The following is a 27474-nucleotide window of genomic DNA, read 5'->3' as shown; positions in this document are numbered from 1 at the left end:
TGCTGAGGCAGGGTCACATGCACTGCCCTCCCCAGTAAGGGGAGCATTAGGGTCCCACCCAGTAGCCCCTTCCCCTCACTTTGGGTCAGGCAGACTGGTGCTAACCCCTCTACCTGACACCTCCACACTCAGCCCCAAACTGAGGATGCAGCTACTCTATCTTACCAAGAGGCAAACACGGATCCTTCCTCATCCACAACCTTCTGTTGTTGCTCCTGGGGAGGCTTTTTGAAGCTGTTGCCTAATTAATGGTCTGGCAGACAGCTGGGTCCGGTAATTAGGCACTTTGTTAACCCTCCCCCAGGCTGTCCAAACAAATAACAAGTGAGAGTAGGATTGAAACAAAGCGACTTTTCTAGGGGGGCAGTTAGGGCAGCAGGCTGTTTTCCCTGGTCAAGGGGGATGGCCCGCAGTGCTCCTTGCTCAGTTCTAGCACTGGATAATCTCTTGCTGCACTGCAAGTTTGCAACTGCTTGTGGCAGTGTTGGGTTGGGAAGTGATGGCCACCACCTGACAGCACGGGGTAGCACAGCATAGGAAGGTCCTCCTGTCTCCAAAAATTAGAGAACAGACTCAGGGGTCTCTGCAGTCAGAGAGGTGCCAGGAGGACACAGCGCTGGGGCCAAGAGGTGAGAGCATGGCTGTGCTGAAAGTGACTAAGAGTCATGGGAGCATGGAGAAAGCTTTGGGTTTTGGCGAGAGAGATGGCTGGAGAGCACGAGGGAGCCCGGAGAGAAGAAACAGCGGTGTTTGGCCAGGGAAGGCTTCCTCTCAGCGGTTTCTCCTGGCAGGCTGTGGAGAAAGAGAACGTGAAGTGCTCAGAAAGAGCACTGTGCTGTGCTGGGGGGCTCCTGCCCGGAGCTGGGGGCCTGTGTTGAGCTGCAGGAGACATCTGCCTGATTATTCTTTCCTCCTTCTGAGCCAAAGGGGCTTTTAAAAGGATGTTTGTTTCCCTCCTTCTTCTTCTTCTTTTTTTTTTTTTTTTTCCAGGAACAAATGCCAGCTCATAGAGAACTGACTCACCAGTGTGAATAAGTAGTCAACCAGACAGGTTTAATATAGAGAAGGGAAACAATCTCTTATCCTCCTTTCTTCTGTTTGAGGAGGCTTCTTGCAGAGCCCTGCCAGGCAGAGACAGGGCAGTGGGAGCTGGCTGGGCTCTGCCCCCTCCCTGCTCCCCCACAGGCCTGCACTGCAACCTCTCTGCAGACGAGGTGATTTTTTCCCCCTGCTGATTCAGCCTCTGAAGGAAAATGCCCAGTCGGGGTGTCGGGGCTGAGCTGTGCCAGGTGACTCAGATCAGATCTGGAGAGCATTGACCTGAGCTGGTCAGGAGTCTGCAGTCTTCCTCTCTGGCAAACTGAGTCGGGATGGGAGCCTGGGACAAGCTGTGCTGGAAAGGGGAATTTTGCTGGGAATTGGTCTATTAAAGTACATGCAAAAATCACCTGCACCGTGGTGTCCCCCAGCAAGCACCGTTCAGTCTGGCACCTCCTGCATCCCTCCCTGATCTGAGCACAGTGCCAGCAATGGAGAACGGTGAACTATTGCTGGTGGCTGCCGTGTGAACCTCAGGGAATGTATGTGGGAACTCCTGGTGGCCTTCCCTCTGCTTTCCTCCCACCATTTCAACACGACCCACAGGCTGGAACACTGGTAGATCCTACCCTGCTTGCAGCCCCTTTTCCTTACCACGTCTCTGGGCTCGGTTGTTGCCTTGCTTCTTTCTTCCTGGCTTCCAGCTTGGCTTTTGCTAAGCACTAAGGTCATGCACAACGTATTAACATGCTTAGCCTTCACCCACAAACATGCTTAAGCTGTATGCCCAACCCTACCTTAGTGGGAGCCTGGGGCAGTGACCAAAACTGGGGAGGAGGAAAAAAAAAGAAAAGGAGAAGATGGCACTCTGCAAAAAGAAAAACACCTTTATTTTTAAACTCTTTCTTTAAAAATGTATTTGTAAAAGTTTACAGCATAAAAATAATATCTCGTGGCTATAGATGTGACATAGTACAAGTCCTACAAATACGTCTGTAAACCTAGGAAAATGTTAACTCTTTGGTACCTTAGTCTGAACTCTGTTTTTTCCCCTTGCCCCGGGGTGGTTTCTGGCAGATGGCGTGGAGGCAGGTGCTGTGCAGTTCAGAGATGCTGCGGAGTGACGGCGTGAATCCCCTTCTTCAGATCTGCCCAGCTTTACACACGCAGACTTCAGGCTTTCCTACAGGCCAAACCCAGAGCCCTGTGCCTGTGGTGCTGCCCACCCCGGCCCCGAGCCCTGGCTGGGAAGAAGGGGAAGAGCCATTTCTCCCTTCTGGCCCACTTCCCCTGGCTGCACGTCTGCACTGCACTTCTGCCTCCCACGCTGTGGGGCTCCACCACAGTCCTACTGACAGGTGAACAGAGACAACTGAGTTACATTAAAGTCCGCTGTGCTCTAGGATTCTTAACACAACACAAACAAACACTAAACGTGACACTCTCACTTTAGAAAAGTAACAACACGCTCAAACCGAGAAGGACAGAAGGCTTAGAACCTGTGCACACGTCAGTCTGAGAAGCATCTTAAACACAGAAAGAGACTCTGGAGTGTTGCATTAGTTTCTGGGATACACTTAGGTACCTATGAAATAGTGTCTGGCAGTAGGATTATGCGTATATTGGTGCTGATAACAATTGACAGCTGCAGAGTAAAATATAATCTACAAATAAAAGATATTGCACTAGAGATGGGCCCAAGCTGTGGCACGTCTCCCTTTGGGGGGGGGCGGGGGGGGCACCCAGTTTGAGTCTACCTCTAAACACGAAAACACATCCAAACAAAATGACTGATGGTCAAAAGTAAAAACCCGGAGGGACCGGTTCCCTTCAGAACCTCACCGGAGAAACCATGGCTGCAAAACTGCTGGGCTCAGAACAGCCAACGTTTCTGCTGACCCCGTTCCTCTGGGTCACGCCAGGACTGGAGCGTTGGCAGCAGAGAGAGGGAATGGGGGCTGGAGCCAGGTCCCCACGTGGGGTGAGCTCACCCTTCCTAAGCCATCTTTGAGGAGAGATTTCCCAGCTTGGGCTGCAGGCTTGCTTTGCAAACTACATTGGCAGGGTGGTGGGAATAGTCGAGTAAGGATGGGAAAGTACCACAGTTGCGAGAGCTGGCCCTTGGCATCACAGGGCCAATGGCAACTATTTGGTCACACCTCTCTAGAGAAGGGGATGGTACCATTGGGGCGTACCTGAAGAAGGAGATGAGTTTTGGTGACAAATCCGATCCCTTAAACAGCCAGAATGGGTTTTGATGTTAAGAATAATTAAAATGAATGTACTTATGGGATAAAATGCAATAGGCATCCAAGTGTAGCTAATGCCCAGCTAATAGGATGGGATACCTGAGATTCCCCATCAGGGACAAGAATTAGATGTCCTCTTTCAGGACTGTGGAATAGTGTTTAATAGCGGGAAATGAGTAATTCATCTATACAAGATGGGCTTAGCACAGGTTTTGTGAAATAAAGCGAATGGCCAAAGGGAGGGTGAGAAGGGTTTTATTGATAGGAGAATCTTTGGGCTGGATGGAGGTAGTAAAAGTAGCTCTCTAGGGTTGCTCTTGATGCCTGAAGTACTGAATGTTTTTATTAGTTGATCCAGCCCAAAAATAACAGTTTGTTAATGAAACGTGCTGATGACCGAACGTCTGGAACAGCAGGGAGTATTTTGGTTAGAAATGCTGGAAGAGTAGAAAGATGTAGGTGTTAAGGTCGGTTAGGGGATGACTCCAAACTACCGCTATGTTGTGGCTTGGAAAAGGGCAGCATTACCCAAAGCTACACCAGGCAAGACAAATCCAGGACAGACCAGAAGGTATTAATGCCCTGTGTGAGGTCTAGACTTGACCCGACCTGGAGTACTGGATACTTCTGGTCACACTTGGCGGAGAAAGACAAAGTAAAAACAGAGCTGATGTGGGCAGGAGTGATCAGATGTGCCATCCTATGGGCTCAAGTTGCAGTGACATGCATCCTACCAAGCACCTTGCATGTTAGAAAAATACAGTGGTCTGACCCCAAGGAGCTCAGAGATTATCGCTTCTCCACAGTTTGGTTCCAGAAATGATCCACAGAAGATGGCTCCTTCATTACGGTCAGGAGAATCTAGTGTGGAAAACAGTTGTCGTTCACAGTGTGTTTCCCACAGATGATGGGGAATCTGACCACAAGGACTGAAATACTCCTCCCCTGGCTGCCAATAAAAATGCTTTTCCTTGGGTTCACATTTTACCAAGGGCATCAACCTAGAAAATATCTACTCCTAATTGCACAATCTCCTATCTCCTAATTGCACAAATGGCAGCATCTCAGTCATAACACAACGTAAGACAGAACCTGGTTTGCTGATTGGTGTGTATATATATATATATATATATATATATATATATATATATGGCAGAAATATCAGATTAAAAGAAAAAAAAATCAGTGCCTTTGGGGTGGCTGAAACCCAAAAGGCGCTGACTGAATTTTCAAATTTGCCTGTGCAGGATCTGTGGGATGCACAGAGAAATGGGCACGGGTAGGGCAGCACAGGGGTTAATGGGAGTGGGGGGCATGCTGCAGAGCTCTGCAAGGCAAAACTTCTCCTTTTGGGAAAAAAAAAAAAAAAAACAAAAAAAACCCCTGTCAATTTCTGTGGTGTCAGAGCTGTAGTTTTGGGGTGTAGCTTTTCTAGCCCTGGCAGGCTGAGTGGCTGTGCCCAGTGCCCAGACAGGTGCAAGGTGTCATGGCAAACAGCTTCCCAGCCTCTCCCCCTCTCTGCCTTTTGAGATGTCCCTGGGCTGGTGTTCTGGCATCCTTATTGCTCCCCAGTCTTGCTATGACTCAGGAGGGACTGGTGAGACCCACCATCCTGAGAAAGATGGTGTTTGGGTGAACCGTCTTTCACAAGGGAGCCCTTGTTTCCCAAAGATAAGACATAAGAGTTTTGCAGCCATAGGGTTATACGATTTCCCAGCAGATTATCTCGGCTTAATGGCAGTAGATTAATGAGTAGCTATATCGCTTCCTTATACTGGCCCTGGCTAGTGGATTAACATATTTGTTCCCTTTAAATCATCATCGGAGAATAATTAGCTTAGCGCCCACGCAGACAACAACAACACTGGACTGCCCTCTTTGCTACTACAACAGTCATTGTGAGAGCATTTTGTGTTCCTGGCCCTTGGGACTCCTGGCTGGGCACAGGATGGCTCCGGGTGGGAGGGCAGAGCTGTGCCCCAGAGCCACGGGTACCTGTAGAGTTTGCAATGCTCTATCCACTGGAGAGTCAGGATAGGAAAATGGTGATTCAGTATCTGTGGGGCGCTGGCTGGTCTTTCCAGGCCCCGGCTGTGCTTGGAGAAGAATCCACCCAACAGCTGGAGTTGGGTATTGCAGCTTCTCTACTCCCCCAGCAATGGGTTCCAAGGAAACTGTCCTGGTGGCATTTCGCAGAACCACGGTGTGGTTGGTGCTGAGACCATCAGGGAAGTGCTGGTGCCGAGGAGCTGGAACTCATTGCCATCTAAAGAGCGTGGAAGGGGAAGAGGCTGGAGCATCTTACCAACGTGGAAAGTGGTGTCTCTTGTGGAGATTTAACCCACGCCTTCCACTTAAGAAGAAGACGTTGGTCTGTGAGATGTCTCCTTCCCACAGCGGTTTGATCGCCGAGGAGGATGTGGCAGTGATCTGGAAGATGCTGGCACTGAGCCACCTCTTCGTGAGGAGGGAAGGGGGATGGCAACAGGGGAAATGTCTCTGATTCCCCGCCTGACTCTGGCAGATGGGAGAGAGGGAGGAATGCCGGGACAAGCAGGGATGTCCCAGTGAACAAGCACAAAAGCATGGTTCTCTGCGACGCCTGGCTCAGCCCCACACCTGGCCTCGCCATGGGGAGATGCCCTCAGCCCAGCTCTGCCTACAGAAAGCTCTCCTCCACCTCGTGGTGACCCGGGGCCAGCTCCTGGCAGCCCAGCTGCAGGTCACATTCTGGCTCCTCGTCCTGCCGGGGGCCCAGGGGGCTGTCACAGGATATTGTAGATGATGTGTTGGCTTCATTCAGCATAGAGCTGAAGGGAGACAAAAAGAAAAGATATGAGTGCCTATCCTGAGTTTCCTGATGAGATGGGATTCCCAATGAATGAGAATGAGAATGAATGAGAAGCACACTGAGCTCCTGGTCAACCTTAGCAGCTTTGGGGTGTGCCCTCTCTTGTCCCCAGCTGTGCCGGCTGACGCGTGGGGGTGAGACAAGACACCACTTAGCTCACAGCTCTCTGGTTCACCTCCATCCCTGGGAGCTCACGGGGGTGACACTGCCCTCCTTCTCTCCTAGTAAACCCATCCCTGAGCAGAGCATCCCTATTTGCAGCAGAAGCCCCCTCCTTCAGTTTTGGGCAATCCTGGGAAGAGACAGCATTTAGAAATGACTTTTCTACCTGGCACGGCTGACGGAGGCCTCCTGAGGGAGGTCACAGATTGCATCAGGCTTGGGGTCAGGAAGAGGGATGATGTAGTCGTTCTCTCCCCCGTTCTGGTGCACAGCCGTGTAGAGGGTGGGGGAGCTGGGAGGGAGCCTGGCGTTGTTCAGCCCGGGGATGGTGGGTCTTGTGCGAACAACAGCGGGGTGGTCGCTCTTCATGAACTCTTCATCTACCTGTTGGTACCTCTGCTCTCGCAGGTTACCAGAGAAACAGGAAGGTCTTGTGAGCAGAGAAAACACACAGATGTGTTTGCTTTCCCCGACTGCCAGGCTTCTTTCCCCAGGGGCTGACATCTAGCTGCATTCAGCTACCCTGACTCCACCACAGACACATCATGAATGTTTCCTGTATGAGAGATCAGCAGCACAATTCCACGGTTCCAAAATAGCAGTCAGCAGCAGGCTTCTGATCTTCAGCCAGTTCTGATTTCTGCTGTTGCTGAGAAACCAGCTGCCTGGTGAGGACGGCTGTCTCACAACGTCCCCAGGATTCCCAAATCACCACCTCTGGCTGTTCAAATTAATGTAGCCCAAATCACAGCAAAATCCTCCAGCACAGCAGCTAATAATCATTAATTAGGGTCTCCAAACCTTCATCAAATGCCAAAAGTAAAACCAAGGTGGCATCCCTTCAAAGAGCACCGACCCTTTGCACATACCTTTCTGTAGCAGTCCACCAAGAGGTTTCCCATAAGCACCACCAGCTGTGAGAAGGACGGTCTGATCTCAAACTTCTCCTCCCAGCACTTCTGCATGATATCGTAGCTAACAGAATGGAAGGAACGGCACGTCGGTGACTTAGCAGGAAAACAGAGGAAGAATTGCTCCTGTCATTCCTGCAGAGCAGGCCCAGGGTTAACATGTGCAGGCAGCACTTACATTTCATCAGAAGCATGGGTAGGTTTGGACATCCGATAGCCACGTTTGATGGCATTGTAGAACTGTTCGTTCATAGGCAGTTCAGGGTAGGGAGTCCCTCCTGGTGTGAAGGGAGAGGAGGGAATCAGGCTGGTGCAGAGCCTGCCACCCCCATGCCATCATGCTTTTCACACCAAGGTTTCCTGCTTGCTGTTTGTTTTTTAATTTACCTTTCCTGTTTCATTTTGCTTCCAAGTGGCCACGTCAGCATGGGAAAGAAGGAGACATTGAGTGAAGTGCTACTCTGATGCTGATAGAGTTGGGACTTGGGGAGTAGGATGGATTTCTACCCTCTGGGTTTGGGAAAGGATCCTGCTAAAGTGCTACCATTTCTGTGGACACAACCGTGATCTCTGGGACACTTACCTAGAGTGAATATCTCCCAGAGAAGAATCCCAAAGGACCACACATCACTTAGGGTGGTGTAGAGGTTGTTGAAGATGCTCTCTGGGGCCATCCACTTAAGGGGCAAGAAGGTCTATGAGAAAAAATTGGAATGAGAAGAGAGTCAGCTGCACCTACAGCATTTGTTTCAAGAAGAGTCTGACGCTCAGTTTACTCAGTTCAGGGATTCCAGAACTACCTGCACTTTGGAAACCTAAGGCTAAGCTGGAGAGGGCTACGGGATGACCAGGAAAGAGCTGAAGCTCCAGCTTTTCCTGTTCCTACTCACATGGTGATACACTAAAAGGAGCCTCCCTCAATCAGTGTGTGCAGCACTGGCTGTGCTGTTCCGGAGATTTGCTTGCACAACGGATACCAAAATAATCTCCAGGAAGAACTGCAAAGAGGCCCAGTTTCATTTCTTGTTTCGTAAGGAAAAGCAGCTATATCAAAAGCTGGAGTGGCAAATCAAAATCTCTCTGCACAGGGGTGCTCAACACCTGGCTGCCATGCCACACAAATGGGACGAATCAGGAGGGAAGCTGAGTAGTTCATTGAGTAGATAAAGATTGGGGTTTGAGGGGCCTGGCACCACTCTCAGCTCCCTCAGAGTCAGTTTCCCAATCTGCCAAACGGAACCAGTTACGTGTCCTGCTTTGCTTAGGGTTGCACATTCCCAAATGCTCAGTGCCGGAGCAGACACACTATTGTTGAAAGCACAGGGAAGGCTTCAGGGAAGCTCAGTAACAGCTCCATCCTCTCTTGCCTCGAAAGACTGGAGATGTCTTTGTGGAAAGGAGCTGCTTGTAGGAAAGCACTTCCTCTTACCCTGTGGTCTGGTGGTTAGAGCAGAAGTCTGTGGACCTCTTCCCAGAGTGGCCAGTGACTCACTGCACCACTGTCAAGGTGCCTAACTTTGCACTCCTCCTGCCTGCAGCTGAGGACCAGGCTCAGCACCATGCAGAGAAGGGACACAGCTCTGCTGCCACTGATGGGCTGCACAAGGCACAGTCCCACAGTTTTGCTGTTGCAGCCTGGGTTCTTCTGCAAGAGCTCGGAGATACAGCCGTACAATTCTGCTACTCCACAGCATGCAGAGCACATCAGGTGCATGATGGTTGGCTGGTGATGGTTGACACCATCAGCTGGGAGTGCTGCCATGTCACCACCCCTGGCCACAGCAACAGAGAGGGGGCTTGCAGGGAGCATGGTGCCAGGCCCAGAGCCCTACAGAGAAGGGGATGGCACGGCTCCTGGTACTCACACTGCCTTTGGAGATGTAGTTGGAATCCCTCATGATGTCTCTTGCCAGACCAAAGTCACAGATCTTCACCAGCTTCCCCTCGCAGATGAGGACGTTCCTGGCAGCCAGGTCACGATGCACACACTGCAGGGAGGCAGGGCACTGTCATTGGGAGCATCCCCAAAGGGCACAGAGCTTCAGCACTAGCCCATTTCTTTTGCTGCAGGGACAGGAGTCATCTCCTTCGCCTTTATGGACCTATATAGCTCAAAGCCACTAGAAGGACTACCCCATTTTTGCTGCTTACTGGAACGGACACTGGCAAGGGCCCTGTTTGCCAGACACTACCAGTTAGAACAGTGATGTTACATCACTGCAAAGTAAGACTGTGGGAATTTGGAGCTCCTCTTCTATGCTCCATGGGATAGCACTGAATATACACTTGTGGAGATCACGCTGTCTGGCTGGAGGCAAAGAGCCAGAAGTTCCTCTCTGCATATCATTCATACCATCCCCACCCTGTCTCTTATTCCTGCCCTGCATGATGTTTCACTGAGAGACTATGTTACTGCCTGTCCTAGGCTAAGCCAGATCTTAGGAAGCCCCCACAGCCTGGTCCACTCATTGGCTTAATTACCACTGAACAAGCACTTCTTAAGAGGCCTGGGGAGCTTATAGCATATGGGGCAATGTGAATGTCCACGGAGAGTTGCAGCTTTGCTCTGGAATGCCCTGTGTTTAGCACAGCAAGGCTATCTGTTTGCAGCCGGTCATCCCAGTAAAGGAGGATGACGTAGCATCACAGCTGTGCTGCACAGGGCTTGGAAGGAGCTCAGAGTCATGGAATTTGAAGTGTGAAGCTTGGTCTCTGTCAGGGTTAGTTGGCATGCAAGTACAATCACACTGACCCTCAGGGCTGTATTTCCAAAGGAAAGTGGTTGGCAGCCCTTCCATTACATGGCCACTTGTCCCTCAAGGAGGTCAGTATGGACAGAGGGACAGCGAGATGAAGATGACCACAGGCACAGCACAGCATTCCTTGCCTCCATGGGCAAGCCTGCATACATACATTTTTGGAAGCCAGGAACTCCATCCCATTGGCCACCTGGAAGCTGAAGCCCACCAAGTCCATGTAGCTGAGGAGTGGAGATTCATTTATCAGTGTCACCCGGTCTGTTCTTTCCGGAGCTGGAAGACAGACAGACACAGAGGTTGCTGTGACATGGCACACTCGCAGACTGCAGCAGCTCAGTGGGGACAGCCCTGCCTCCATCAACACCAGGACAGAGGCCGGGGCTCCCAGCACGAGCCTGTATTAGTCTCAAAGGCGACCTCTGCGATACGACCCATCCAGTTCTGCAAGCAAAGGCATCCTGTACCCCAAATGCAAGTTCCTTTCTCTTCCACTACAGCTGAGCTGTTACCTGATGGGGAATAGCTGTCCAGCTCATATGGGGTGCCATAGTTAGAAGACTCGATGTCAGCATACTTGACTTCACCCTTCATGTCAGACATGGGCACGTAATCCAGAGACTCATCCTTGCTCATGTCCATGTAGCCCCCATCACTCTCGACAGACAAGGAGAGGTGACTGGAAGGGGAAAAAAGAGACTATTCAGACCCAGAGGAGGGCAGGAGATGCAAGGTGTGGGGGAAATGACCTGAAGAATTGCAGCTCCTGAACCCTTTCCCCCAGCACTGAAATGTCTCACAGCAGGGAAAGAAGCTCTGTGGCATACAAATGGCACTGGGGATCTCCTACCAGAAAAAATATTCTGGGGCTTGTGAGGCTGTGCTTTGTGCTTAGGAGGATCTCAGCTGCCTTCAAGTATAGGGGGCAGCTGTGATAATGTCCTAACGCTGCTCTATTTTACTGTTGCTTTTGTGTGCTGGAAGGAAGTGCTGCTTTCTACTTTCCCATGGGAGTGTTTCTCTGCACTGATGTGTCTGCACCTCTTACAGCTGGCAGCTGGATGAAGGACTGTTTCCCTTTCCTCTTAGCACCTCTTGTGCAACTGCACTCCTTCTAGCACTTCTCCCTTAAGCACAGTAGCCACACAACCTGCACTGAAAACGCACAGCTGAGGTCCCCAAAGGCTAAGATGTGCTGAGAAACTCCTCTCTGTACTCACTGAGTAGCTACTGTTATGCTGGTAAAGTGAATGCTGCCAGGGAATACTCCCAGTTGGCGTGGAGCAGCCACGGTACGTGTTAGCATCAGCCTCCAGGACACACAGTTTGCCTCTTCTCAACCCCTGCCTGCCAGGAGCTGTCTGGAGGTGGCTGTTTGGCTGAAGGTAACACTGGGCAACCACGCTCCCTTGCTAGGCCAGCATTTATTTTACTGGCCTGGAGGAAATGAAGGTATCCTTCCTGGCACTACCAGCTTCCCTCATTGGTGTGGGCTAAGATGGTGCAGGCAGCAGGGAGGAGGAGAAGGCTGCTTTCCAGGCACCTCTGCACGTGGTCCTCCTTGATGGTATTCCCATACAGCTCTGCCTCCCGGCGGGCCTTCTCGCCATAGGACTGCAGGAAGGTGTGCTTGTTGCGGTGCAGGTAGTCCACCAGGTCCCCATAACGGCAGTACTCGGTGATGATATAGATGGGCCCTGGGGGAAAAAGAGCACTCGTGTCATCTTTACCTGGCCCCGTTTGCTCCCCAGGACAGTGATTTTTGTCCCTTGGGGACATTACCCAGATTGCAGGACCATGGGGAAAAGGTGTCTTTCTGGGACTGAGCGTTTTGGAATTTGCAATTAGGTTTGGGAAGGCAGGTGGGGGTTAACAGAAATGTGCCAGTTTCAAGCCGGTTGGAAAGAGAGGCTTTCAGAGCCTCCTGAGGCTTTCCCAGGGGAAGGATGAGCCATTCTGAACCAGAAAACAGCAATGATTCTCTCTGAGGACAATTCTCACCCTGCAGCACAACGCAAGGTAGCAGGGACAAGACAGGGCACCCTGGCATTCAGTTACCTCCTTTGGTGCAGGCCCCCAGCAAGTTGACGATGTTGAGGTGAGGTCCCAGGTGGCTCATGATCTTCAGCTCAGACATGAGGGCTTGCTTCTCACTGCTCCGTGCAGTGGCTGTTGGGGACAGGTGATGTGAGCGGCAAGGCGAGGAGTGAGCACCTGGGCAACATCCAGCCTTGTGGGGTTGGGGTGGGAGAAAGGGACAGTGTGAGGAACTTACACTTGAGCATCTTGACTGCCACTTTCATGGTGGACTGTGAATGGCTCAGGCCATGCGCTGTTGCCTCCACCACGCGTCCAAAGGCACCGGAGCCAAGAGTGCGTCCTGCAGAGAAAGGTGAGGTTGGTATGACCACTGAGGATAGGCAAGAATGGGAGAGGACCTTGGAAAAGGCACGTCTCTTTTGTCTGAAATGGCACCAGCCATCCTGATGGGAATGGCAGCAGTGGAGAGTGAAGATGTCTGGCATTGAAACTGGTTTGTGGCTAGCTGAGAAGGGAAGGAGCTGCCGGCCACAGGGAAGGAGAGTCAGGAATAACCATGTGCCTCATGCCAAAGGGAGCAGCTAACTTCCCACAGTGGCCCCAGATGGTCCCTCTGCTGCAGGATCACATAATATCCCAGGGATCTCTGTACCCTGCCGGGGTTGCTCTCTTCTTGAGATCCCAGACCCAAAACCATCGCCCCCAGACAGACAGGGTTCATCAGAGGGGCCTGCAGAGCCTTTACCTAACACCAGCTTGTCCCTGGGCACCTCCCAGCTGGAGTCATAAGGGAGCTGCATGGGATCCACGTAGATGTACTCGTGCCCATCGGAGCTCACTGACTCGATCACCTTCCAGCGGATCTCATAGCGAGGTTTCTGGAGAGGGGAGCAAAGAGACAAGGGAGATCTGAGAAGCTGAGGGACAGGGAGGGCATGGGGACTGTGGATGGGTTTTGTTAGGCAGTCTTTGGCCTCTGGAGACATTGCCACCTTCCAAGTCTAGCCTACAGATGGCAGGAGGCCAACAGAGGCCCATGATCTCTGACATGGATGGAGCATCATCAGGCAGAAGCTCACAGCTTTGCTTTCCCCATCCACCCTGACACGTGGGTATTGCTGCAGCAGCCTGCAAATGCTGTCCTTTTTTTACCTTCTGCCACAGGATGATCAGGATGATCAGGGAGATGACGGTGAGGACCAGCAGAGCCAGGATGACGGAGATGATGACCACTTTGAATGGCAAGGCTACAACAATAAGTACAGGGTCAGCAGTCGGACTCCCACCCCTGCATAGTCTGGGCAACCCAGGGAAAGGGGTTATCAGCACAGAGGGCTCCCTCCCTCCTCTAGCCACTGTCCCCTTCCAGCTACGTGCCTCCCCAACAGACATCAACCCTGAGGAGTGATGATGGACTGATGATCCATCATGGACCTTAAATCCGATCCACACATCCATCCCAGGCTGCCCTCCGGGCTGCAGTCTGCCTGGGGACAGTCCTGTCCTCTCCTTCTGGTCAGACCTTCCCAGCTGAGACTGTCCTTTCTGTTATTTGGGAAAGTGTGTGGTTGTTTGGGTCTGTGGCACCATCTAGTGACCCTCAGGCTAATAACAAGACACTAGGGACCTGATCAGTTCTTAAGTCTCTGGAGGGATAACCCTGCTCAAGGGTGGGAGGAGAAAGGTCATGGCCAGTGAGCATAAGGGCTACAGATTGCTCTCAGAACAGCCTTTCCTGCTCAACACCAAGGAGGCTTCATTTTGGGCAGAAATATCCAGGCTTTCTGCCTGGGGACTGCAGCTATCAGAGGACACTGCTGGCTCCCAGCACCTCCAGGCTGGAGGCACAAAGAAGAACGTCCATCTCCCCACCTCCGACTTCAACACCTCCCTCAGCGCTCACCATTTGGGACCAGAGTGATGTCTTGGGAGTTGGAGCCCAGGAAGTTTTGCACGGTGCATCTCAGAAGCAGGGGTTCATCCACCCTGTGCAGCTGCAGGGTGCTGTTCACACGGTACACCTGCAGCTCTGCATGGTACGTAGCATTAGTGTGCAGGCCAATCTCTGCAGAGTTGTTCCCCAGCAGCTGGGTGGGTTGCCCCTGGCTGCCACACCTGGACCGGAGGAGGAAAAAGGCACCTAAGAGGCAGCCAGACCCATGCACCACTATGGGCAGCACGTGAGCAAGCAGAACACAGTAAAAAAAAGTCTGTTGTTTCTCAAAATGCATGAGCCCCATCATTCCCATGGGCTCCATCTCTCTGCTTACCATTTGATGTTGCTGCAAGTGGACCAACTGATCTCTGGCTGGGGCATCCCTTCAGCAGAGCACGTTACAGTCTGCTCCCCGCTGCTGGCACTGCTGTTTTCCTTGAGATCCACCACTTTGGCTGGCACTGAAACCGAGAGACTCTGGTGGGAATTAATCCTCAGCTTTGAATGTAGATGGGGAAGGGAAATAAGTTCCCCTGGATCCCCACTGTGGCACAGGGTTGATGTGACAGTGAGGTATGACTTAGAGCAATTGTGCCTTATATTTGAAACTAAAAGCAAAACCAGAAAGGCTTGAGGTGGTCATGGAAGAGACCTGCCCCTATCCATTCTGCTTGTATAGCAGAAGAGCTACAGAAGGACACCTCTGCATCTGTAGATGCAACTGCATCTGCATCCTTGGGACAACACTTGAAGGGCATGCTGCTGGTGCCCACGCTGCCTCCTTGTCCCCCTTGCTCTAAGACCAAGTGTGAGATCTTTCAGGTGATCTTTTTCCTTGCTTTAATGCTCTTCTTTTGACCAAAACCACCCCAGATCTGTAACCATAGGTGTAAAGGCTTCAGGCTGAGAATCTTGGAGCAAAGGATGAAGCCATCCCATGGCACTACCCCCATACTCCTTGGCCTCACGTCTGCCTGCACATCCTCACCATTTATCTGCAGATGGAAGGACAGCTCTTGTGCATCATCCTCATTGGAAGCTCGGATGGTGTAATATCCTCCTTCCTCCTGCTTCACACGCACCAGGACCAGAGACGTCTGATACCTGGAGAAGACACAGCCATGGAGTGCATGCAGGAAGGCATGTGGTGACTGACACTACGTGGAAGGGATTGGCTCCCACCCAACTGAGGAATATAAAAATTCACTCACAGAAAGGTCAGCATTCAGCCACCATCCCGTGCCCAACCAGTCTGCGTTGTGAATTATCTCCTCCCTGTCCTCTGGTGAGGAGTGATGTGCCCTCACCTGGTTTCTGACAGGTTCCTGTTGGTGATGGTGAACTCGCTGCTGCTCTCCATGGTCAATGTCTTGTTGTTCTTCAGCCACACAATGTTTGGCTGTGGGTAGGCCTCCACATCCACCTGGATGATGTGGCTCTTGTGGACCTCAGCATACACCGTGCTGGCCAGGTGGGTGTGGAAGCGTACAAAGCCACGCTCTGAGAAGAGGCAAGAAGGATACAGGCTTCAGGGAGAGACACAGTCATCTCTCTATCCCTATGGGCTATCATGGATCTGGGATAAAACACCCTGAAGTGATGGAGCAGCTCCAGGTTCATCCCTCAAGGTCTCAGATCTGTGCCCAAGGAGAGCATGGGTGTGAGCTCACAGGCCAGATAACATGCAAGGAAAGGGCTGTCACCTTTCAGAGATGGGTGGCTTCCCTCAAATGACTTGAAAGGAGCACAGGTATAGGTGAGAGGTTGACCTAAGAACACACTGGCACTGCACAGTGCAAAAGAGCTCTCACACAAACCCTCAAATATATTAGAGTCCCAAAAGCTATGATGGAGGAGTTTGGATGCGTTGAAGCCAAGAAGTGGGCATGGATGCCATGGGGTGTGGGCTGACTTTTTGCTGTGGTTAATGAGGGCAGGGCTGAGAAGGGGAGGGAGCTGGAGGTTGAGCAGAGAGAGGAGTTTGCCATTCTGGAGCAGCACCCATGTGGGTTGCTGCCTTTGAGAGCACGGTCAGCGACGCACCGATCACTTGGACCGTGATGTCTTTCCGGTCTGTCTTCTCATGGTAGCCCTCAGAGACATTGCAGACGTAGGTCCCACTGTCCTCTAGCTCTGCATTCTGGATGATGAGGATGGAACGGATGTCATGGGTGGATCCAGGCAGGAAATCGGTCACTGGCTCCACAGCCTTCCCTGCCTGCACAAAGGGAACAAGAGATACTGCGTGTGAAGTCAAGAGCATTTTGTGCCAACGGAGCTACAGAGCCACGGGGAGGGAGGAGAAGCAGGCAGAAGACGCAGGCAGAAGACCTTGGGCTGTCTACAATGGGGACAGGGAGCATGCTCCATCAAAAGCCCCTGAGATAGACAGCCTTCACCCAAGGATCTCCCCATCGAGTCTCCTTGAATGGCAGCAGCATCTTACTTCTGCCACAGCATGAAGCTTCCTGAACATTTCTATGGTAGTGATGAGTGATTGCCATGGGACACGTGGGCAGAGGTGTTGGTGCACTCACCTGCTTGCGGGGATAATCCCAGTTGAAATTGACCAGCTCATTGCCACTGACAGTGCACATCAGGGTAACATTTTCTCCCTGCCGCACTACGGTCTGCACTGCGCTGATGGAGACGTTCACAGATGAGACTGTGGGAAGTGTCAAAGAAAGGGATGATTAATAAAGGAAGAGCTGAGTGGACACCCGGTCCATTTCTCTCAGGTGGACTCATTCACTTGAAATCTCTTCTATGAGGTTCTTTGGCAGAACCTGCTCTTTAATGGAGACAGGGCTAAATCCAGCCCCTAAATTGATCGGGGACATCACTAAGGAGAGGGAAAAAGCTCTTCTGTCCCATCCCTGTTGTTTTGAAGGAATGGCCACAACAGCTACAGAGATATGCCAAGATGAGGGCGGCTCACCCTGGATCCGGTAGACATAGAAGGTGTCTGAATCCACCTCTTGGTCATCCACGATTGCCTGGCAGTAGTAGGTCTTGTCCTCAAAGAAGCCTTTGAAGCCCTGTTGTGGGTCATAAGTAGCTGGAATGGGATTCTCCACTTTCTTTTCATAGAGGGTCACCTGCAGCTCTGGGTTGGTCACACGGCATGGGATGGTGGCCTCTGTGTAGCCCGTGATGAAGATGAAGAACTCTTCAGAAGTGATTGCGGGGAGAAAAACTAAGGAGGGATCTATAGGAGAGAGAGGCACACTGGTCACACCGTGACCTCCCCCACTGCTTGCTCCAGTGTGCCACACGTGGGCCTTTCCATGCAGAGGTAAGGATGTGCTGTCCCTTACCTGGAACATAGATGTAAAGGGCTTTCCTCTCTGCTCGCTCCGGAGCCTGGTCAGGGCTGTAGAAGCACGCATACTCCCCCGTGTGACGGCCTGTCACGTTCCTGAGGGTGAGGTTGCTGATGAAGACCCCGTCCCTGTGCTCCAGCACGGCAGTGAGAGGCTGACCATCCCGCTCCCAGACCAGCGTGCCGTCCCCATAGCACACGAGGGAGAAAGTGCTGTGGAGCCTAAGGACGAGCTCAGCATCTTCAGGTTCGATGTGCAGCCCGCTGCCTCCAGACGTTACCTCCAGCAGACCTGGGACAGGGGAGAGGTGAGACCACATTGGACATCTCTGAAATCCAAGGGCCAGTAATGCCCAGTGCCATCAGGAGGTGAGGAGTAGGAGGCCGGCCTGGGAGGGATTCAGGCACCCTCTGAAACAGAGGGTGCAAACAGGGCTGCTGTGATGCTGCTACACCACTGCAAGGGACATCCTTGGTGGGGACGGGGCTGGAAGCAGGAGCGACCTAGATATCTCCCAGATGTTTGCTTGTATGCATCCCATGCACTGGGCCCAAGGAGCTGACAGCATATAGTACTGCTGACCTAAAAAATGAGCTGGTCTCATAAAGCAGAGGTAGGTCTGAGCTGCACCGTCAGAAGCTCAGAAAGGCCATGCCCTGGTAGGCAGGGGGAGGGGAGGGGATGGAGGAATTATTCCCTGCTCTGCTGGCTGCCTCTCCACAGAGAGGGTGCTAGACATGACACAGGCTGGGCTGGAACAATGTCAGTTTAAAAGAAAGTGAAAAAGGAATGAAAGCAAAGCCTTGCAGGAAATCCTATGGAAGCAATAGAGCAGGCAAGGTCTTCCTGAACAGCTTCCCATGTCTCCTGGCCTCTATGCTTCACCCACGTGTCCCATCGGGGCTGGGAAAGTGCATGTGCTCCCCCATGATGTCCCTGTTAATGACGTCCCTCCATGATGTCCCCTCTAACCTGTCAGGGTTAAAGTAAGGGTTAAAGTTAGGACTGGGTCAGCAGAGCCAGCAGACCCAAGAAGGACGGTTGCAAGCAGTGCAGCCCTGTGCCTCCCCGTGCCATTACCCATCTCCTCATCACCCCAGTGATGGGAGCATCCCCAGATGGCTTCTCTATGAGGGGCCCAGTCCTCCTCCCATGTCCCTGGGCCACCACTCACCAGTGAGGATGAGGAGCTGCAGAGATGCCTTCAGAGAGGGACAGAGCATGGTGGGCTCCACGGCCCAGTGGCCCAATCCTGTTAGGAACAAAGCAGGATTAATGCAGCACCGCAGGGCTGAGGGTCCCCTCTCCACCTCCCCTCTCTCTGGTTTTCAGCCTTTCCCTCCTGCTGCTGACCTGGTTCTCCCTCGTGCTGCATCTGCTGAAGGAGCAGATCTAAGGCATTTCTCACTTGGAAACAGGGACTGGGCTGGAGGCTCCAGGAGCTGTGTCAGCTCTTGGTCATCACAGTTCAAAATGCCTCTCCCCAACAGCCGAGCACTGCCTTTCTCCCTCTCTCCGCCTTTTTTCCCTATTAGTTTTCACTTTCTTCAGTCCCAATGAGATAAAACTTGCTAAAAAAAAGACATCCCCCCCCCCTTGTATTTTCTGCTTCTTTCAACAAAAGAAAACACATCCAAAAACATTCACCCCCAAACCAGAGAATTTCTTGTATTTCACTTTCAAAAAAATATGCATCTGCAGGGAATAGTTTTGTTTTAAAATCCTTCTTATCAACATTTCTCAAGAAGTCCTTTCCAGAGAGCATGCCCAGCCCTCCCTGATGCAAACTTATAGCCCAAAAGAGACAGGGCCAGAGCCCCCCAACAGCACCGCAGCCACCCCCTACACAACAGGGCGACAGGCACAGAGTGGGCTGAGATTTGGGGACCCCAGAGCCAAAGCTGAGGCTCAGAGCTCTCACACCTCCATCTTGAAGCTGCTCCCAAGGCAGATCCCGTGGTGAAGCCCCCAGGACCCTCTACCTGCAGCTGGTGGCAATCAGCTTGCTGGCCCAGCCCCAGGCATTGCCTCTTACTGAGTGGGTCTGCTGCCTCTTGGCCCTCAAGTGCCGTCTCTCTTTGCTTGATGCTGGGAGGAAATGGTTCTTAAATGACGTGCACTTGTCAGATGTTTTTATTATTCCCTTGCTTTGGCTCCAAAGATTAAAAAGAAAAGAAAAGTAAAAAACGCCTGATCTACCAGCAAAACTCTCCAGCTTACTCAGCAGCTTGGCTCTCCTCCTCCATAAAGCCCCTTGGTGACTCCTCTCTTCTGCATTTGCTGGAGAGGAAGAGAACACTTAAAGGGAGGACCTGGGGGCAGAAGGAATGAAAGGATGGAGGGGAAATTCAGGCTGTAAATGGACACAAGCTGCCTGTCAGAGAGCTCTGGTCCCACCAGCAGCACCCCGGTCTGTGCAGGATCCCTGCCAAGCAAACCAGTGCTCTGCTGGATCCAGGCTGCAGCGAGAACCAAGAGCCCCGCAGCCTCCGCCTGCTGCCTCTGGCTGCCTCCCCAGCATTCAAGGCTGGTTTTAATAAAAACGCTGGTTTTGCAGAAAGCCTTTTCTCTTGGAGATGCTTCCTGAGCGGAGTGGGAGGGTGGCAACGTCTCACGAATAGCTGTGACCTCTCCCTTGTTTGTCTGCTCCGGCTGGGGCGAGAGGCATGCTTGGAAAATGCCGAGCTCTGCTCCTTCTGCAGTCTGCCCAGCACATAGACAGACCTCCTCTCCTTGTCACAGCAATGTGTGCTTGCACACGTGCACAAACAGGCATTTCACAAGGGATGGAAATGCACCCAGATCTCTGCTAGCCTTGAGGACATTTGTTTCAGTCCTCAGTCTCAGACTGTGTTCTCAGCAAGAGCACCAAGATGCACCCTATGAGTGCCAGACAACGACCCGAGGTGAGGCTGACCCTCCCCAGCAGTCCAGAATCGGGCACACAGATGCAATCCCATCCTTGGACCCAAACATTGTCACCTACGCAGTGCTCAGATGCCGTGGATTGCCTCCTTCCAGCCCTGTGGGTGAAAACGGATCACAGACCTCTCAGATTCTTACACCCTTCCCATGGACCAGCAGCTGAGCAACCTTAACTATGGGACATCCTGCATGCAAGGTCCCTGCCCTGCAGCAATGCCACCTCCTCAGCACAGCCCCGGCAGGCACCGAGGTGACATCCCAGCTCCCATCGCTGTGCTGAGACCCTCCACAGCCCCTCCTCCCCACTGCGGTCCCTGAGTGCTGGCACAGAACCTCCCTCTGCCCCTCTCTGGCGCTGTGATGCGAGGGCAAGCCGGCCGTTTTCTCTTGAGAGCTGTGTTGTTTATTATTCTAAGAGAGGAATTTGGCTGGGAGAGGAGAGGGCGGCCAGCAGGCTGTGTTTAGAGAGCAAGAGGTGTGAGGGGCAGCTGAGGGCCCTTGCTTTGCTCAGCCCAGAGCAGAGGAGGCTGTGGGGTGGCCTCATCGTGGCCCACAGCTCCTCATGGTGGCCTCGAGGATGCTGGATGTGGAGAAGGGCCACATCCAACCTCTGCTGGGGACGGTCCCATCCCTACGTAGGGAGGGCCATTCCATCACCATCTCTGCCACTCCTCCCCATAGCAGTGCCTTACTGAGGACCTCAAGCTTCACCAAACCTCGTTCATCTATTACTGTTCCTCCGTTCCAGACCTGCGTCTTGTTTGAACAAGAATGCCCAAAGCATACTGTGTGGGCTCAGTCTTGAAACCTTCTTGGTATTTGATAGGACGAGGGGGGACGGTTTCAAAGTAAGAGAGAGGAGATTTAGACCGGATATAAGCAAAAAGGTTTTTACAATCAGGGTGGTGAGGCAGTGGCACAGGTTGCCCTGAGAGGTGGTGGATTTCCTGACCCTGGAGATACTCAAACACCAGGCACTGAGCCACTGATGTGGTGTCCCCGTTCACCGTGGAGGAGTCAGATCAGAGTAAGAGCCCCTTCCAACACAAACGATTCTATGACGAAGGCAGAAACACGGCCTGACAGTGCCCAGCACACCCTGCCCACCTCTCAGCCCCTTTGTTTCCACGCTGTGTCCATTTCCAGCCCTTCAACAGCCTTCAAACCAGGGGAGATCAACACAGGTGGGCATCAGCACCAAGCAACACCCCTGCCATTTGCTGCCCGCTGCCTAAACAGACCACATTTCTTGCCTCTCACCCACAACCAAGCGGAGAAGCAGAGCGGGGGTCCTACAAGCACCCCCAGCGCAGTGGGAGCTGGGAAGCAGCCCGGCAAGCCGTGCACAGGGAGGGGAAGGCTCTGCACGCCCTGCAGCCCTACCACTCCTTGAACAGAGCTCAGCTCCCCGCAGCCCACCAGCAAGACGTGCTGTTTGCTGGAAGTCGGGGCGCAAAACCCCTCTCAGCACAGCCAGCTGCCCTCGCTTTTCCTCCGCCTTTCCATTGCCAGCCGGGCTGCGATTCCCGGCGCTCCCGCTGCGCTGGTCGGCCCCGCGGCCCCGCCAAGCAGGCCAAGGACATCTGGTGTGAATTAGCGGGAAGTAAAATACGCTTTATTTTTTCTTTGTCTAAACTCATCTGAGTCATTAAGTGAGATCATGGGTGCCCGCGCGCAATGAGAAAGCCCCGCGTGGATCCCAGAATCGATGCCCGGCACAGCCGTGGTGCAGGGGCTCCTCCTGGGCTGGGGGGGGGGGGGGGGGGAAGATGTCCCACCCCATTTAGAAGGGGAACTGCTCCTCAAGCAAAGGCTGCTGAGACCCCAGCCTTGCTTATCTGCCGCTGCAACTCCTCAGCCTGTCCCATTTCCCTCTGCCACCCTCCCCCGCCCCTCTGCGACTGCTTCTTTCCCACCCTTTAATCTAAATAAAACTGAGCTGCTTTTTTTTTTTTTCCCCCTTGGCTGGAACCGGCTGAAGTTGCAACATCTCTCCTCTGGGGTCCCTCGGCTCCCATGACACCGCGTTTACTCACAGGCCAGATTATCATCACAGAGCCCTTTTTTTTCCCAGCACATGGCTAGAATTAGGCAGCGCGCACATGGGGAGCCCGTCGTCCCCAGCCTGTAAACAGCCAATGATAAAACACAGAGGTTGGAAATCTGAAACTGCGGGGACCGGGAAGCCCTCGGGGTCCCACGGGCCATCCCTGGAGCATAAACCTCCTTTTGCACATCAGCTTGCAGATGCAAACGTGGTCCTGACGCTTCACCCCCGTGCCGGTGACGCCAAGGGATGCTCAGCCCTAATCCCCCCCTCTTTCCCCCTCTGGTTTAAGCCCACGGGAGACAGAGGAAATGAGTGACCCATCTAGCGCGAGTTCAAAATAAAATGAAACATCTGTTTGGAGCGGGGCCAGCGTTATAAATAATCCCCCCAGCCTTGAGTGTTGGTATTCGTGGCCCTTTGGGTTGCGCACGCTCCCCCCGCTTCCGCTGGTGGAAAGAAGGCCGGGCACGGGGCTGCTCCCCGGAGCCAACAGACCTGGCGCAGGCTGTGGGAAAACCCTGGGAAGGGAGCAAGGAGCTCACTTGTGGTCAGGAAGGAGGGATGGGGGGCCTTGCTCTTCGTCCCTTTTGGTCACCTGGACCAAGCTGTGGCATTGCACACAATGTGAGATGCTCGTGTGGGCGGTAGGATGTGCTGAGCCCCAGAGTTCACTCCCTGCAGGCAGTGACCCCCCCCAGGGGTACAAATGTGCCTCCTGGGAGCGTTTCACGCTTCCACGGTGCCCCTCTCCACCGAGCTGCCCACAGTCATCCTCCAACTCCTCCATCATCCCTGACAGTAAAGACATCTTAGGGAGCAAACACCATGAGCAATGTGAGTAACAAGCGCGGGTGCAGTGCCCCCAGCCCACAGGGCAGCACCCACACAGCTCCCGGCATCACTTCACTGCCAGCTCCAGGAAAAGATGGCTCCAACCACGCAGCAAAACCTGGGGTAGTGGCTGCTCAGAGAGAATCTGTCCCCTCTGTCCCCAGGCTGTAACATCTGGGACACCTTGGGGTGTCCCCACCCGCTTGCCTGATGCTTTTCCAGCTGTGTAGGGCTGGAGAGGATCAGGGGAGGATGCAGGGATGAGGGCACCCCATGGCTCTCCTCCCTGTCTTCCTTCAGCAAGGAAAGCTAAGTGCTTTGCTAACGTAGGTGCCCCCTGCACGTCTGAGTCCCCCGCTGTGCTGGGGCCAAAGGTCCTGGATGGCTCTAATTAACTGCTAATCAAGGGGAGAGCAATGGTGATGGAGATATCCCCCCGTGTTCTGCCTCCCAGCACTGCTGCATCCCCAGCCCTATGTCCCTGCGAAGGGAGAGCAACCTGATACTCGCCTGGAAACGTCTGTGAGATGCGGGTGCTGCCAGGGAGGAGGAAATAATTCCCATGGCTGCATCGGCCCTTCTCTTCTCGGCTGCCTGCGAGGGACCCGAGCTTAATCGCTTTGTTCTGGGGTTTTAGGCTCTTGTGTCTGGGATTAGCCACGCGACAGCTCTGCGGTCGGGGATGAGGCGCAGGACCCGGTGTGCCGAAGGCAGCAGCACACGTGAGGGATGGGGCCTGACGCAGAGCCCTGCTGATCCCGCACCCCCTGCCGCAGACCCAATGCCACATCCCCTCTCCTTGCTGCAAAGCAGGGACGAGCTGCCAGCTCCCTGTGCTGCAAGCCGGGGCCAGGCCCCATCTCCACAGAACAACAGAGGAAAAACCACAGCTCCTCTCCGCACTGACGCTCTACAAACACCTCCTCAACCCCACAGACCCACCACCTGCTCTCCCCAGACCCGGCTTTAAAAATCACCAAGTCCAGAGTTTGCCTTCCCGAATCCAACCAGATTCTCCCCATCTGCTCCCACACTGCAGAGAGAAACTTGGCAGGGGAGGAGAGGACCCTCTCGAGGAGTGCCCCGAGCAGAGAGGGGTTCTGTTCTGCAGCCATTTGCTCGGCAAACCCTGGAACGGAGGTGACTTTCAGTCTGCGAGTGGAGAATGTGCTTTCAGAGAGCAGAGCTTGAAATGGTTTATTTTCTGCTGGCCCCGATTCAGACAAACCCACAAGCAAACATATTTTTTTGTATAAATAAGACAGTGTGTCTCGCCAGTTAAAGCAATTCAAACATGAATGTAGCAATTTAATTGGTGCCAATTACTGTGTCTCGGTAGCATTAAGATTTCAGTCACAACCTCCTTTGCATGGCAGACGGGCCAGGAGGGGGAAGGCAGAGGGAGAGCAGGATGGGGCCCTGCTCCCTGCTGTAGCTCGCAGGGGACGCATGGAAAAGTCCCCTTCCTTAGCAGGGAAGGCACCTCCCACCTATCTATCCCTGCTTTGCAGCAGCACCACACACCTCCTGCTGGCTTGGCAGCATCATTTCTGTGGGAGATTTCATGAGGAATGTTGAAACGTAGGCAAGGTTGTTCCATAGCCTGTGTCCCAGGGATGAGGAGAAGGCAGGGCGTAAGGGCCAAGGACATCGTTCACCGCCAGCATCCGCCGCTACAAGGCCAGGAAAGGGACAGACCCATGGGACCCCCCTGACCTGTCCCAGTGCCTCTCTGGCCATCCCTGTCCCCATCCCTGTCCCGGCCGGCTCTGCTCCAGGAAAGTGCTGCACTTCCAGGAAGGGCCGTCCTTGCAGAGCGGAGCGGGGCAGAGGTGCGTTTGGCTCAGGGGAGCCTAATTAAGCAACCCCTAAAACAAGCCTCATTATTTCCAATCTGCCTGGCAGAGCGGAAGGAGCCTTCTGGAGCCACTCCAGCCCCCCAGGGAACAATCCCTGACCTATACCCTCCCCTCACAGCTCCTCTCCAGGGGATTTCTTCCCCTCAGTTCAAGCACAAACAAACAGACTGCACCAAAGCACCCCAGCCTCACAGTGACGGGATGCATCCAGCCCACCTCTCCCCACTGAGTCCACAGCTCTGGGCCAAAGGCAGCACCAATGCCACCAGCAGTGGCTGTGAGCCAGCAGTGTTCGGCCACCACCACTCCTCTGCTCCCTGCCCTTCACTGCTGCACACAGGGAGATGCGTGGCCATCCAGCACCCCTCCTGCTGGAATTTGGCATCTGCTGCCAGAGAGCATCTCCTAATCTCTGGTGCTCACAGACACTTCTTGCCCTGGACCCAGGGATGCTGTGCTCTCCGTAACGCTGTTGTTTTGGATACCTTGGGAACCCACCAAACTGGAACCTGAAGGAGATCACTGCCCTGCTGCAGCACCCACGTCCCCTCAAGCATTTACCTCCCAAAACCTGTAGTTCTGAAGGCACCCTGCCCACCAGAAGTTAATCTTCCAACCCACACCTACACACTGACCTTTTTCTTTGCACTCCCCATGCACGAATACTTCATGCCACCACCCCAGCACCCAGTGAGCACCCAACCCTCTCTGCCTTTTCTGAACGCTCCGAGCCCCCTCTGTGCTCTCCCCAAGCCTTTCCCTGTGTCCATCCCTCAGCACTGCTCTGTGCTGGCTCTGCCCCCAGCCCTGCTCCTTCCAGTCCCACAGGAAGCACTGCTGGTTTCCCCATGCTGCGCTGCAATCTGCTTTGTGTCCAGCATAGCTCCAGATCCTTTCCCACAGCACGAGCTGCCTGGGCTCTTCTCTCCCAAGATCGTGTACAGACATTTAATAGTTCCTCCTGAAGCACGGTGGGCTGCTGCTCCCAGACTACTCCTCCCTGAGGATGCAACCACCCCTCTCCCCATGCGCTCATGGGGAGATGCACAGGACTAAGAACTGTGGGACCCCACTGGAAGCACCCAGGACATTTGGTGGCTTCTTCCCAACTGCAGCCCTTAGTGCCAAAACCCACTGCTTTCAGCTCTTTGCCTGCTGCTTTAGTAGAAGCCCCAGGTGCTCCAGGGCAGAGATGGAGCAGCACAATATCCCTTTGCACCCCCAGCTCCACTCTCTGTTGGCAGATAAGCACAGAAGCAGGATGCCCCATCCCCACAGTGTCCCCAAAAGTCCCGGCGTGACTGTCACAGCACTGCAGGACATGCAGACCCCTGTCCCCAGGCTTTGCTTCAGACCTACCACCACCTGATGGGGTTGGAGGCCCCACAGACAGCTGAGTGGTTGCCCACACCTGTGCCCCTTGGAGAGGCCCACCCTGAATGGGTGCAGGCACTGAGTGGGGCTTGCAGATGTCCCCTGCATGCCGGCCTGACCCACAGGGACAGGAGGGCCACTAAGAGCAATGACTGGAGAGGGGTGGCCCCAGCTGTGTTTGGATGCATTACTGCTGCTCTGTCTGGTGCAAGCACAGGGTGAAGCTGAACACTGCTGCACACAGCAATGACCCACATCCCTATGCTGACCTCTCGCAAACCCCCCCCAGAGTTGCGTGGAGGTCAGCAGGGAGCCCCTCCTGCTCCCTGCAATGCTCTGCACCAGACTCCCCTTGGTTCCTGCATTGGGCAGTCAGGCCCTGCAGCTGGCATCCCCTGCACCCAGCCTTGCTCGCAGCCCCTGCCTGTGACAGCACAGTGGTGGATCACTGCAGACAGAGAGCAGCCCTCCAACAGCCCAGCACAGCACAGGGAAGGACCTGGGGCTCCCCAGGGAAAAGCAGAGGTTCCCCAAGTCCTGCCACAACCACAGCATCCCTTGGGGGGGTCCACTCAACACAGCTTCACCCACAGGATGCCACCACACTCCCCAAACCCCCACCCTCCCAGGGCTGGTGGGCCATTTCAGGGTGCCAACCCCACTCTATCCCCATCAGCAAAGCCCCTCGTGGGGTCCCACATCCCACCCCGGCTCCCAGCCTTACCTCACGTGGGGTCCCAGCGGGCGAGTGCTGCTCCGCGCGTCCACAGCCGCCCCGAATTCCTTTCTCTCCTCCTCCTCCGCTCTCTTTATCTGCAGCCTGCGGACGCTCTCTGCCCTCCCAGCCTTCCCCAGCTGGCAAGGCTTCCCCGCATAGAGGAGAAAAATGAGGGAGGGAGGGGGGAGGGGGGGGGGGGAAGGAGCAAAGTAAAACAGAAAGGGATGGGAACGCTGTGCCAACGCTGGGACAGAGCCAAACCACCGTACTGCGCCCTCAGCGCATCGCAGCCCCCCGACGCGCAGCGGGGCGGTGTGCGGGGATAAATACCGCAGCCCGGGAGGAGGGGGAGGAGCGGCGGGGCTGCCCCGCAGCGGAGTGCCGCCACTTCCTCCCCTCCGCCCTCTGCGGGACCGCTTCGAGCCAAACTTTCGCTTAAAGTCCAACGGAG

General features: G+C 53.8%; 1 protein-coding gene across 2 annotated transcripts; it reads right to left on the bottom strand.

Annotated features, from left to right (window-relative positions):
• Positions 1–1907: 1907 nt before the first annotated feature.
• Positions 1908–27090, bottom strand: PDGFRB (platelet derived growth factor receptor beta). Of its 2 annotated transcripts, none has more exons than XM_046900454.1 (23): positions 22228–27090; positions 18441–18518; positions 17261–17557; positions 16882–17151; positions 16481–16608; positions 15987–16161; positions 15251–15443; positions 14932–15047; positions 14278–14404; positions 13911–14122; positions 13160–13254; positions 12753–12885; positions 12243–12347; positions 12026–12136; positions 11511–11664; positions 10480–10646; positions 10125–10243; positions 9077–9199; positions 7795–7906; positions 7390–7489; positions 7170–7275; positions 6467–6696; positions 1908–6097 (listed from the first exon to the last, which is right to left on the bottom strand). In XM_046900454.1, the coding sequence occupies exons 2-23, from the start codon at positions 18487–18489 to the stop codon at positions 5947–5949; spliced, it is 3273 nt and encodes a 1090-aa protein (XP_046756410.1). In that variant the 5' UTR covers positions 18490–18518; positions 22228–27090; the 3' UTR covers positions 1908–5946. The 2 variants fall into 2 exon arrangements, with proteins under 2 accessions (XP_046756410.1, XP_025010809.1); XM_025155041.3 differs by having other exon boundaries at positions 27030–27090.
• Positions 27091–27474: the final 384 nt, after the last annotated feature.

This window comes from Gallus gallus, chromosome 13, assembly GCF_016699485.2.
Source record: "Gallus gallus isolate bGalGal1 chromosome 13, bGalGal1.mat.broiler.GRCg7b, whole genome shotgun sequence".
In the NCBI taxonomy this organism is placed as follows: domain Eukaryota; kingdom Metazoa; phylum Chordata; class Aves; order Galliformes; family Phasianidae; genus Gallus; species Gallus gallus.
The sequence above is the reverse complement of the archived record's forward strand: the minus strand, read 5'-3'. Positions and strand labels throughout refer to the sequence as shown.

Excerpts from the sequence above, each read along its gene's own strand:
- PDGFRB (XM_046900454.1), bottom strand. The coding sequence starts at position 18,489 with ATGCTCTGTCCCTCTCTGAAGGCATCTCTGCAGCTCCTCATCCTCACT. Across the intron at positions 14,405-14,931 it reads CTTCCATCTGCAGATAAATG|TGCCAGCCAAAGTGGTGGAT; the intron begins GTGAGGATGTGC and ends TCTCGGTTTCAG. Across the intron at positions 6,098-6,466 it reads GCCTCCGTCAGCCGTGCCAG|CTCTATGCTGAATGAAGCCA; the intron begins GTAGAAAAGTCA and ends GTCTCCCTTCAG.